Source organism: Leptosomus discolor, chromosome 3, assembly GCF_034619465.1.
Source record: "Leptosomus discolor isolate bLepDis1 chromosome 3, bLepDis1.hap2, whole genome shotgun sequence".
Lineage (NCBI taxonomy): Eukaryota > Metazoa > Chordata > Aves > Leptosomiformes > Leptosomidae > Leptosomus > Leptosomus discolor.
Window position 1 is genome coordinate 55,984,368 of NC_141393.1, and position 12,499 is coordinate 55,996,866.

Below are 12,499 nucleotides of genomic sequence, written 5' to 3' on the forward strand. Positions count from 1 at the left end.
CTCAGGTATGTTTGATGTTCCCCTAGAAAGTACCTTATTTCTTATTCAACTGTTCTTAGTGTAAAGTGTATTAAAAACTATTGGTTTAATTCCTATTTGTTATTGGGGTGCTCTCTTAGAGTATATCACCAGACCAAATGTACCCACTGCCACTAGCAATCACAACGTTAAAGATGGAAATACTATATAAACTTACAAGTGGTCCTTATGACAAGTTATTTGTTCTATTCATTTATATGACACGGTCTGTATTTGATAATTTAAAGTTTTTCAACAAAATTTCTGTACAGAATAACTGAGTGTTGGAACTATAGTACAAAAAGCTGTCAGGCTAGAACAGAGGAAACAGCATGTTAACCCCAGTCACTGTTGCTTTCACCATCTGGTCTCTATTGATTGGAAAACCTGTGCTGAACTTACTGTGTCTAGTGCAGATTTGTTAATATGGTTTTGAAACAGAAGTATTCAAATGACATTTATTCTAGGCTAAATCTCTGAGCTATGACTTGGTTGAGGACTTGCTCCTCTCAGCAAGTCCCTTCACACTGAAAAGAAAAATCCTAGGCATGCGATTCTACACCGAATTCCAGATCCTGAGAGCTCTTTTAACTGTTCAGCTGCGGCATCTGCTGCCTTAGAAATGCAACTGCAGCAGAAACAAAGGACGCGGTTCCCAGCCACTCCAAGGAGAGCACTTAGTACAGAAACCTGTTCTGCTAAAATCCTCTTAGAATAACCCAGCCAAACCCCAGGTGTGTACGTTTCTTACTGTCTACAATCTCTGAAACCTGAAAGGCAAATCAAAGTAACCTAATTATTTCTCTTATCTCAGTCTTAAGACTTAGTGGAAAGTGGTCCCTAGTGAATACCCATGCTATGCTGTAACAACTATATTTCTTCAAGAAGCACTGTGTCACATACCCAGCTGGTGTCTCCAAGTGGCTCTCCTCATCCAAGCATTTTCTAAAGAATGTTTACTAATTATCCATCTATTTTTCAAATACAACAGCTCAAAGCACTGCAAATGTTAACAGCACTGCACTTGGCAAACCTGTGGACTCAAAATCCTTTTATATTCTTTTACGTGTTCTTTGCAGACGGATTTTTCTAAGTGCACCATGAGTGAGGCAGTGGGTGCCTTAGGGAGCTGTTTCATGTGGCCACAGGGAACTGGCCATCAGTACAGGAAGGGGGAAAAAATTAAAAAAAAATAAAAAATCAACAGTATGCAATGGTTTACTGAGTGGCTAAAGGATTTGGTTGTTTCATTCCAGAACCAGCAAGTTGCTCTGGAGAGCATGAAACTGCAAACATTCAGGGGCAGATTAAACAGATGCTTACACAGTCCCAAATTCTTGCATTGTTTCCTTGCTTCCCCCCTGCCCCCACCCCGTAACTTGTACCTTAAAGTCTTCTTTTAGTAGTCTTAGTAAATGACACGTGACAGAAGAGACCTAGGGCAAAGTTCCTCAAAAGGGAATCAAAAGAAAGCTGTTAGGAGCATGCTAGTCTATAGCTGGAATAATGAGTTACACATGCAACACATTTTAGTGTCACAAACAACTGGCTTAGTTCCCTGTGGCTGGTGCATGCCCCAGTTTTACAGCATTCCTTGCATTCATTTGGCTTTGCTTTGGGAACATTCCAGTCTCCTGCAGAGGTTTTACCTTAGAAACGTGGAAAGATACTATTCTAATTATCTCGGGTTTATTTCCATAAATTAAAAAAATGTTACAAAATTAAAAAAAGGGGGGGTGTGGCAGATATATTTCTAACTTACCAAAGGTGGAACAGGCAAAGGAACAGGGTTTGAAGAAAGGTATCGTCGAGCCTTCCGAATTGCAAACTTTTCTGTAGGCAGAGATTTCCCTGCAATTTTCAGTTTCAAACTGGGGACAATCCTGAAAGTTTAAAGGAAAACATAAGGAATTTTTCCTCTGTGAACCTCTGTGAAAAAAAAATCAAACTTAAAAAAAACAACCCAAAGAGAACTTAAAAAAGCTGTAACAGTGAGCTATTGCTACCTCTGGGGAAGCTGAGCAATACATATTTACAAAAGCTCTCTTTATGCAGGGCACGTATATCTCTAGGCTTCCTCTTTAATCAAGCAGGAGGAAGAGGGACTCTTCCTCACCAAAGGAATAAATTAGATGATGTACCTAACTTATAAACTCTTCACAGACTAAGAAAGGGACAAGGTAGCTTTTGACAGTGTTCCTCCCATTCTCCCCAAGACCAAACCTATTCACTTCATAATGGATCCCAAATCCAGTGAAATCTGCTTGTAATGATTATATGAAGACATGGAAAACATGAGAAGTATCAATATCTTTTAAGCACATTAAAAAAGTGGTATTTAGATTTTATAGAAAAATTGTAAAACCCAAAAGTAATCAATTTTCTTTGCTCCAGCAAGGTTTAGGCATTTTTAAGCTTCAACATTACAATCATGTTAACTCACTGTGTTCATATATTCACTTGCACATTTAACTATTTCATATTCCTCTCAGACTCAAAACCCAGGAGTCATGTTGTACAGATGTCTCCACTAAAGAAGGCACACATCTTGTAGCATAACCCACTGAAGGCTTTCATATCTTACGTACTGTTTTGTTTAAACGAAACAACTGAAAAAGAACGTGAATGTTACATGCAACAACAGCAGCCACTGTACGGCTCATAGACCCAACATCCTATCCCTAAAGCATTTCCAGGCCAGAAGAAACATCCTGTCTGAACCCAGGGTCCACTTTAGTCTAAGGGAATGTTTAATTCTGCAATTTCTTACAAATCCAATGCTATTTGCGCAGATCTTCCAAACTACACAATGAATAATTTTACCTCTCTCCCCCCAACATTATGATGTGAAAAGATAGGAAACTGTTTTAATGGGGAGTTAGCAAATTTTACCTAAATAATTCAACTTCACTGTCTCCAAAAGGACTGCAGTCATCTGGTCCAAACATACTGAGATAAGCAGCTTTCATGTAAATATAAGTAGCCTGCAAATGCAACCAAGAATATCTATATAGAAAAATTAATTTACAGCATCACCATTATTGATATAAAGCACAAATCAGCCACGAAGAGGAAGAAGTTGCTGCTTCTGCTCACAGACATAAACTTACAAAATTTTAAGCAGGAGATAAGTATTTTAGAAAGTGGAATGTAGACTTTTTTTTATCATGTATATCTGTTTACTTTGTATCAGCTTATTATATAAGTCCAAATTCCAAGAACAAGTCATGCTTGTGTAAAGTGAACTTCTATTACTCTCAGGATTACATGCTAGAAAACTTATGAAAATGCCATGCTCAGAGAAAAAAATAATACTGTATAGCTGATGTGTCCAATCACAACTTGGTAGCATATCTCAAATATTGCGTTTTAGAAAACAGTTTTTGAAGGGTTTCATGATTTCAGATTAAGAAAAGTACTGATTTCATAGGACTTCCCAAGCAATCACACATTCATCAACCAAGGGAAGCAAAGCAGCAGACGACGTTACAACTCTTGCAACAGCAGAGAATAACAGTTGTGAGTTCTTGATTACTGCTTTAAGGAGTCTACAGTAACCATAAATTTCAGGAGTTTTCTGGAATATTTAAAGCTGTGATTATTTACACCGGAATCTAAGTGCATATGTAGTTACTAGTTTGCTACTATCACGTTGCACTGTAGATTACATATTAATAGGAAGAATCTTCTCTGCTCCTAAGGCCCCTGCAATACAGTATAAAACACCACACACAGTTTAAAAGGACACAGGTTAACATTAATCCTAGAGCATTTCAGGATATTAAAGCTTTTAGCCAGGTAGTGCACCCCTGGCTGTGAGAGCTATTCAGACTAATGCACCTGGCTGGGTCGCTGGGATCCCCAGGGGCACAGGGGGTCCACACTGCAGTTTTCACACCAGTGGGAGCACCAAGAGAGTTGCTCTCACCTGGCTGCTTAGACTTTATATTAGTTTTGGTTCCACTTGGCCAATACATATAATATGTAGTAGAAAAAACAGACAAAGATACCCTCCCCACACACATGATCTGATCACATTAAGACATTAAGAAGAAACAAACCTCCAATCAATCACACACACACACCCCCCTTCCAGACTAGACTTAATCCTTTCTGACAGAGTTCCCTGGGGCTCAGGGGAAGACAAGGGAGAAAAGCTACCAGGGTTCTGGATGGAAGACCTTCTTCCTTTCAGACACACAGCTCAAGCCGTCCCTTCTAATTATATTTATAATCCTGAAGGCACCATCATGGCTAGCCTCACTCATCACCAGAAGAGCACATATTCAATAATGTAAGAAATAGCAACTTGCACCATTAATTGCAATGTGTTGACACAACCAGTCAATACATAACAGAACATCTTTAACAAGCTGTTCTTCATCTACAAGCCAGGCCCAAAAGATTTCTGTTTGCCCACAATCTGTTCAGATTCGAATATTTGCAATTCACATCGTACTTATAAGTGCCCACAGCAGACCAGTTTTGTTTTACAATCTTCATCTTCAAAGCTACAAAGGCTTCAAAGATACAAAAAGTCAACTCAATCTGACTGACAGTTAATAGATACTACAGGGCCTTCCACTCTCCTGTTCCACTTAACTTACCTTTGACCAAGTGTTTTCTTTGCTTAGCAGGTCTGCATAGAAGAAAGCCATCTTCCACTGGCGCTTGTAGGTGAAGCACCACATGAGCTCCCAGTAACACATGTGATGGAACTGCTTCCAATATTGCTGAGCCTCGCAACATTCTTCATACCTATTAACTGCCTGAACACAGAGATTTCCAAACGCTGCCTTAATCACGTGTAAATGCAAATACACCAGTGCTGTAATAGACACTGGAGCTCCAAGATCTGCCAGCATGGCTCCTGCAACTTCCAAATTATTAACAGCCCAGTATTCCCCAAAATCCTGTCTGTTGGCTTCACACATGAGATTCTTGGCTCCACAGTCTACCTGGTGTTAGCAAGTTTACCCTTGCCACGGATCTGCCCATTCCTGGAAGTTATACTAGGTTCTAAACATAGGCAAAATGAATGTTTGTGTCTAAGGAAATTAGGAAACTAAAGTCAGAGGACAGCTGCTCAGCTGACATTTATTGTTGCAGCTCCAAAGATTTCAAGGGAGCTACTGCACTGCACACCAGCTGATACTCTGAGTGTTTTGGACATGCATTCTTCACCTCCCTAATTCTTCAAGTCTCGTATGACTCCCCACTCAGATTGAGGGCAAAGGATTGTCACTGGATGTTATTAGCGGCACAACGTGCTTCAGGACAGAAGAGACAATGAGAAAACTGCGTCATTAATACTGGTGGACTAGATTATGACCAGAAATTGAGAAGGGTAGCAAAATGAGCTGGTCAAACTAGCTAGTCAAAATAAGTTTTCAAAATTCCTATTTGCAATTCATAAACTATAAATTACATATAGGCCAAAGCCACAGGAAGCATTAGCCAAAAGGGAAACACTGTTCCTGGAAGAGTTTTTCTAAAGCTTTTGGCACTTACTTTCCCAAGAGCAAAAGGATTACTTACCGCATCGATATTACCCTTTAGTGTTTCTATCCTGCCTGCAAAAAACAGGAATATGGCTCCCTGTAATAAATAATAATAAAAATACAAGTATTCTATAACAGTTTTCAAGACCATACAGTCTACATCTTTTGTTATTTGGCAAGAAAACATTAAACGATCATACCAAACTAATTTGTGATTCATTTTACCTTTGGATAGCGAGCCAAGTAAGGCTTAAGTAGTCTTTCTGCCTCCTCAACATTTCCTTTTCCTGTCCCTAGAATGCATAAAAATGCAAGCAATAAAAATAGTAAGAAAAGAAAAACAAACAAAAAACCCCAACCAAACAAACAAAAAACCCCCCACAAAACAGGAATGCAAGGTACTGATTACTCATCCTCCTCTGGCCAATACACAAGTTCCTCTCTCTGATAAGTAAGGCATAAATATAGGTTGGTGCTGCACTAAGCCAGTAAGCAGGAATACCTGAACAACATTGTGCTTACTGACTTGGAAACTCACTTATGTGTAGACAAACACATTTTGTAGAATGCTTTAACAGGGGTTAACTGGGAAGTACGCCTCAGTGGGAAGCTATCACCTCTCAGAAAAGTCAGGGATGACATATAAACATAAACAAAGTATTCAGGAAGTCATCTCTTCCAGCCATTATTTTAACCTTGCAAATAATGCACCTGACTACTGAAGACAGCTTCAGTTCTCACAACTTACTTTGCTATTCCCATCGTCTCCCTTCTTATGTTAAACAAACCTCCATCCTGAAGACTAAGACACTCTCTTCAGCTATGATCACCAGTGTAAAATTACCCCAAAATACATTGTATTTAAACTGGTCATGATAAACCATTCACTAAAAAGAGGTGATGGAATAATCTTTTTCCCCTCTGTGTCCCACAAGAACTAATCAAATCCAAGAGTTATTATAAACAGTCTTACCTAACACAAAGGTCATGAAAGTATGATAGCAAAGCAACAGCATGGTACACAGCACCGACCTAAAGCTGTATGATGATGCTCCTTCTTGAAGCTGCAGCAGACCACGCTCCTGTACAAACAAAGGTAAGGAGGACAAAGTATTGGAAAAGAACCAAAGATGTGTTTTGCTAGTTTGTCAACTTCTGCAGTATCATCTACACTCACCAAATTCCCAAAATCCACTGACAAACATTGCTTACGTAGCAATCAAAGATAAAAATACACATATGAAGTTATCTAACGGTTTTTCACAGTTACTGCTTAGCCTGGAAAACACCTGATGACAGAGCAGCCACTGGGGATGTATTACATGGCTAATGTTAGAGAATGTGAGACAACTTATCACCACCATGCCAGTGCCGCTGAACAGCATTCTAGAGACAAAAAACACAGAGTTTTGAAATGCAAGGCAAATTACACATATCACCATGGTGCAGTGTATCTATGTCTGCTGTTACTCAGTGCATAAGCTAGTTGAAGATACCAAGAAAAAAAGTAAAACCTGCAACTAGCAGGACAAAAGATGACAGGGCAGAAGGATGTTTTTACATATGCAAAGAACAAAAGGAGCTTTGCAATGATGTTGCACCACCAGTGGAAACTACCACCAGCGGAAAAATACAATGAAAAGAGTATTTCTGTTTCCTTTGGGAAGTATTAAAGCAATCAAATACAAGGCCGTATTCGTATTCAATGAGAACACGATGGATAAACAACTTTACAGATTGCTGAGGCAACAGCATTTAGTAGTCCATAGGACTGGTTGCATGATATCAACAACAAGAATATAAATATGCAAATGTATTAAACATGAGATCAGCCTACCAGTAAATATGCACAGTAAGACATCCACTGTGTGCTGAGGAAAATTCTGTCTAAAAGTTACACTGCGACTGCAACGGAAAGTTACTGGAACATGATGGATGTGACTATAAGGACATCCTTTCACTATAAATAGGGACTCTGAGGGATGTCTATAGGAGCCACTGCAGAAGGTATCAAAGAGCGCACTCAGACCATGGTCTCAACGCAGATTTTAATCTTTTGTGTGTCCTTGCCAACAGAGGGGTGTTACGCTACCTCATCTTTACCACTTACTTTGTGAACCCTGAAGCCTGTAATCATATTCTAATTTTCATCATACATGTACTTTTTCACTTAACTAGCGTGGTTAAGTATCTTCACACAAACAGTTATTTAGTCTTTTTAAAAAAAGTATCTTAATTTATTACATTAATTACTGTTATAGGGAAAAGTACCGTTAACACACATATTTGCAGGTCAGTTAGTATAGCATCTAGCCCAGACAAAATAAGGAAAATACTGGCTTGCATGTCACTTCAGAAGAAATTAAAAGACAGTAAAATCATTACTGAAAATCAATGACTTAATGGAAATCAAACACTAAGCAAAATAAAGCCAACTTCATTTTCTGCTAAGAGCTAAAGTTTGCTTGATACAGGTAAGTAACAAAATATGATATATTCAGCTTCTTTAGACTGCCCAGATGAAAATCAGAAATACTTGGATTTTAAAAAGTAGCACTATAGCACTGCGAGGTAGAAGTATGACAAAACATTCTGTGGAATGAATTCTGGCAGAAAAAAATTCCAAAGCAGATTTCCAAAGTACACCTTTTTGAACTGAAAAATCTTCAGGCTAGATATTTCACTGAGCCTTTACTGACTTCAGTACTAGGCCTTACAGTGTTTGGTATCTTCCACATAATATAAAAATGCATAGAAAGTGAACGCCGGTCGCATTTGTGAATAGCATGAAGAATGATACAGAAAGAAATTTTATTAGTCACAGAATAATTTAATCATTTGTCAAGTTGATCTCACATATTTCACTCTCAAAAATCTACCACAAAGTCATCATCTGTATGGACAAGGAATGCAACCCACGCCCACCCTATGTGGGACTGCATCCTGGAAAGCAGTAACTGTGAAGTAACTGGATTAAGAACATTGCCCATTCATCAGAAGAGGGCTGCAAATTTGGCATACTCGAGCCTAAATTCTTAAACTGAGCAGTTACACAGGTATGGGAAGCTCACCGAGCAAGCTAGTTCACTCTGTGGTATGTCCATAATCCTATTTTGTCCAGTACAGGTATTAAAGAATACTTTCTTTTCACTCTGCCACTTGGAACATCCCAAACTTTCCATATTAAAGTTACAATATAATCAGTATAACAGTCAGAGAAAAAGAAATCTAGCAGTAGTTGTTATTGGTATTACAACTCTTGCTTGTAAAAATGGCTGCAACAAAGCTACTTCTCTCAAAACCCCCCCTTGCAAACAGCTTCTGTTTTGATGAGATCCCCAGGAAGTTAGGATGGTAAAAGGTGTCTGTTGCTGGCAAACACGTTTTAGATACAGCACTCATCCAGCCAGCCTCCCTAGGCTCCCTCTATGGCTGGCAGAGACAGAGGTACTGCTCCAGGGAACAACTCAGCACAGAAGTCTAGGTCAGACCATTATGAATCACTTTCTCAAACACCTATTGTTTTTCCACCGGGAGCCTATGGAGATTAGCCAGCAAACCTAATCAGCTAAGTGAGGTGTCATGAGCTGGGCAATGCCCCCATGTAATCCTCCCTGGGGATCAAACTGAGGGTCTTGGAACCAAATCACAAGCAGCTACTACTTGAGCCTAAGGAGAAACTCTGTAAACAAACCACACTCACTGGTGCGAGTCACTAAATGAGTATATTATACTTCATTCTTAGGACACATCTCAACCGTAAATAACCCATAAATATCTCCTACACCTATGCCACAGGTGATATGAGCAATCCCAGAACGCCAGGAACGAGATTCCAAACAAAGTCTATTCCAGGGCATATTGCTACAATGTAAAACAGATGTCAAGGCAGTAAGTGCTCATAATTTCTTCAAAATACTTAAATGACATTAAGACATTTATGTTTTGTTTTCACGCAAAATGTAATTACTCTGAAGGGCACAAGGTGCAATGCAGAGCAGGAAGCAACAGCACTTCTTAGAGACAAATGTGATCCTATACGATAACTCTCACCTTTCTGTGCAAGTTGCTCGTACCATTCAACAAGCTCTTAATTCCCAAGACTGTCACTACATTATATTACATCAGTATCTCATTGATTTGATCCTTGTCCCAAGACATCCAATAGTCTGTCATTCCGAACTCCCCACATGAGCAGTGGGAATTCCCGCAGTGAATACACGATATGAACAAGGACTACACTCAAAACCATTATCAGACAACGTTGAGACTAGTTCATATGTATTTCAGCTGTCCGTTGACTAAAATCCATCTACTTTCCTGAAGTGAAAGCTCTTGACTGGTATTTTTAAATCACTCTTTTTAAATTAGGGATCTTGATAATGAAAGCAAAGCAAGGTCATCCCATGACCTGACCACGTTACTGCAGGCTTAGCAAGGAGGATGGATACTACTAACAGCTTTTACGAAGAACTGAGTATTTAAACTGGTAGCCGTGGGCATTTGAATGTATCCCAGGAAATAATTTTAGATTTAACCTTAATTTAAAATCTGCAGAAGAGACCCAAATGCAAATCAAAAAGATGCTTAGTGGGAAACTAGAATTCAATTTATTACAAACAGACACATCAAAAATATTTTTCAGCTCAGCTGCTTTGAGAAAAATGTCCTCCCACATCAAAAAGTATAATCTGAACAAAATTGGTTCTATCTGAAAGTTTTCCTGCCTTTCCCTGAAATCATGCTGTCATCTGACCCCCTGCCAAATTGCACTTAACATATGGTGGGCTCATGTCAAACTTCGCTACAGTTTAGCAGCACAGTATGTGTAATCATCTATAAAATAAGAACAAGAGTAAATATTAGCCCGAGACCTGGTAGAGGATTCAGTAAGAAGGGTTCAGTGCTTATACAGGATATAGCACAAGGACTTTTCTGATCTCACATCAGAAGTTAAGTTTTCATTAAATACAAAAAGTCCAGATGGGACACATACTGCACTTACTGCCCAGTGACTGAGGAAGGCACGCTCCCCAGCACGGCATACCTCATGGTGTGTAATACACACCTCTGCCCACAAAAAATTTCTCATGAAATTGGGCAAAGCTGCATTGGACCCCATGCCCAAATGCAGGGCCTATGCCATGAAATACAAATAAGCCTGTACTTTGACTAATGATACAGGGAAAAGGAGCTTGAACAGTGAGAAGCACGCAACTGCCACATCTCGGACTAGAAGGGAACAAAGGTGGCCTCAGGCTACTTTTACACTTTCTTGATCTTATCCTACCCACTATTTTGAGACTCCAGACTGCTGTTAAGTTGATCATGTTGTCCACAGTGCCCACAAAATGGCTTAGGAAGTAATGCAGCTTTGGGCATGTCCTCATTTACTATCAGACATGACATGTCTGAGAGACAAGAAGAGTCCCTAGGGGGAAATCCACTGGCTTCAAGGCAGATTAGTATTGTGGAAGATATTGCAACACAATTTTATATCCAGTTTTAATAAACACATGACCCACACAAAAAGCAAGCTGTCCTCCAGTGCACTGTAGCGTTCTCAGGTACACTGTAAACAGCTCAAGGCACTAACCATGGCTCTTTTGTCTTTTGCACAATCTGATGCTTACGATGAGCATTTAATGGAAAAGACTGCAAGATCACAGATGTATTCAAAACTCTTTTCTTCCAGATGGGGCATACCACATGACACACAAACTTTCCCTCTCCTCCTCTATCACTGTTTCTTTCACCTTCTAGACTCTTGTTTGTACTGCAGGGACAGCTTCCTCTTGCAAGCTTTGGAAGACCACCACTGAAAAGGACTGCAAATGCAATTGCAATTCTGCTTTTGACTTTAGGCATCTGACTCACAAATGTTAAATGCAGAAGGAGTTTTTAAGGATGTTAAAATAAATGACCATCAATGAACTTTGATCAACATATTTAAAATACTCCTTTTTTATGGTGTGCAGACAGCAGGTTTTTGCTTAAGTTTATGGTAATCTAGGTCATGCTTCAGCAAGTTATTAAAAAACTGGAGCTGACTCATCAACACAAATATCAGCCCACTCATAGCCATACAAGAAATCCCAGGGCCAAAAGAAAACAACAGAAATTATATTAGCAGGACAATTTTCATCTGCAGTAAGAAGATGAATGTTCAGCAAAGTATTCTCAGAACTTTGCTGGTACATGAATTGCCCTTACATTTCTAGGAGAATATTTTGCTTTAAGATGCTCTTTGTTTTCATAACTGACAGATAGAACTATTTGATTTTTACCTCTAGTGCTTGTGAAACAGCTCCTGGAAATTTCCAAGTTCTAATCCATGCTCTACTAAAATCTCCCTGCTTTTAAATGAGACATTTTATTTTCAGATCTAAGATCCATCCTGTAAACTAATAAAATGGTGATGACACTCATCCACCTGTCACCTAAGGTGGCAGCTCTGATTAAGGACACATTTTTCTCCTTGAAACTTGTTTTGTAAATAAAAAGCATTACAAAAGAGTTAAGTTTTAACTTGTTTATACAGCTTTTGTTGTGTCTGCAGGACATCAAACGTTTACCTTACCCAGCATTTATGAAATAAACGTGACTAATGGTTTAGGTTAAACAGACCATGTCTTCTTCATCCAGGAACCCAACTTTGAGTGAATCTCATGTTGTGCTGGTAGAATGAGAGACAAGGGCTGGTACAACATATCAAGGCCAAGATATTTAATAATTTAGTATCCTATTTTTAAACAACAAATCCACAAAAAACTAACACAGTACTTTCTGTGCATACGCCCTGCACAAGAACTCAGGTTCATGTGAGTTTACTGGTGCTTCATTACTAATCTTCTGTCCTTAAACTGCATGCACAAACAACATAGGTCAGATCGGTTACTCTCTAGGCAAAAAAGCACTTACTCTTTTAGGCAAAGAGAATTTAGGTGCCACACTCAAGTTATTAGTTGCTATTAAAGACA

At 39.1% G+C, this 12,499-nt stretch overlaps 1 protein-coding gene across 1 annotated transcript in view; it reads right to left on the reverse strand.

Moving 5' to 3' along the window:
• The window catches only part of TTC39A (tetratricopeptide repeat domain 39A), a 39,580-nt gene that overhangs the window by 7,367 nt on the left and 19,714 nt on the right, over positions 1–12,499 (reverse strand). The window contains exons 9-14 of the mRNA XM_009950013.2: positions 6,493–6,601; positions 5,745–5,812; positions 5,557–5,616; positions 4,626–4,787; positions 2,911–3,002; positions 1,781–1,901 (exon numbers count right to left, since the gene is read on the reverse strand). Of these exons, the coding sequence (XP_009948315.2) occupies positions 1,781–1,901; positions 2,911–3,002; positions 4,626–4,787; positions 5,557–5,616; positions 5,745–5,812; positions 6,493–6,601 (612 nt within the window). The remainder of the gene's footprint in view (positions 1–1,780; positions 1,902–2,910; positions 3,003–4,625; positions 4,788–5,556; positions 5,617–5,744; positions 5,813–6,492; positions 6,602–12,499) is intronic.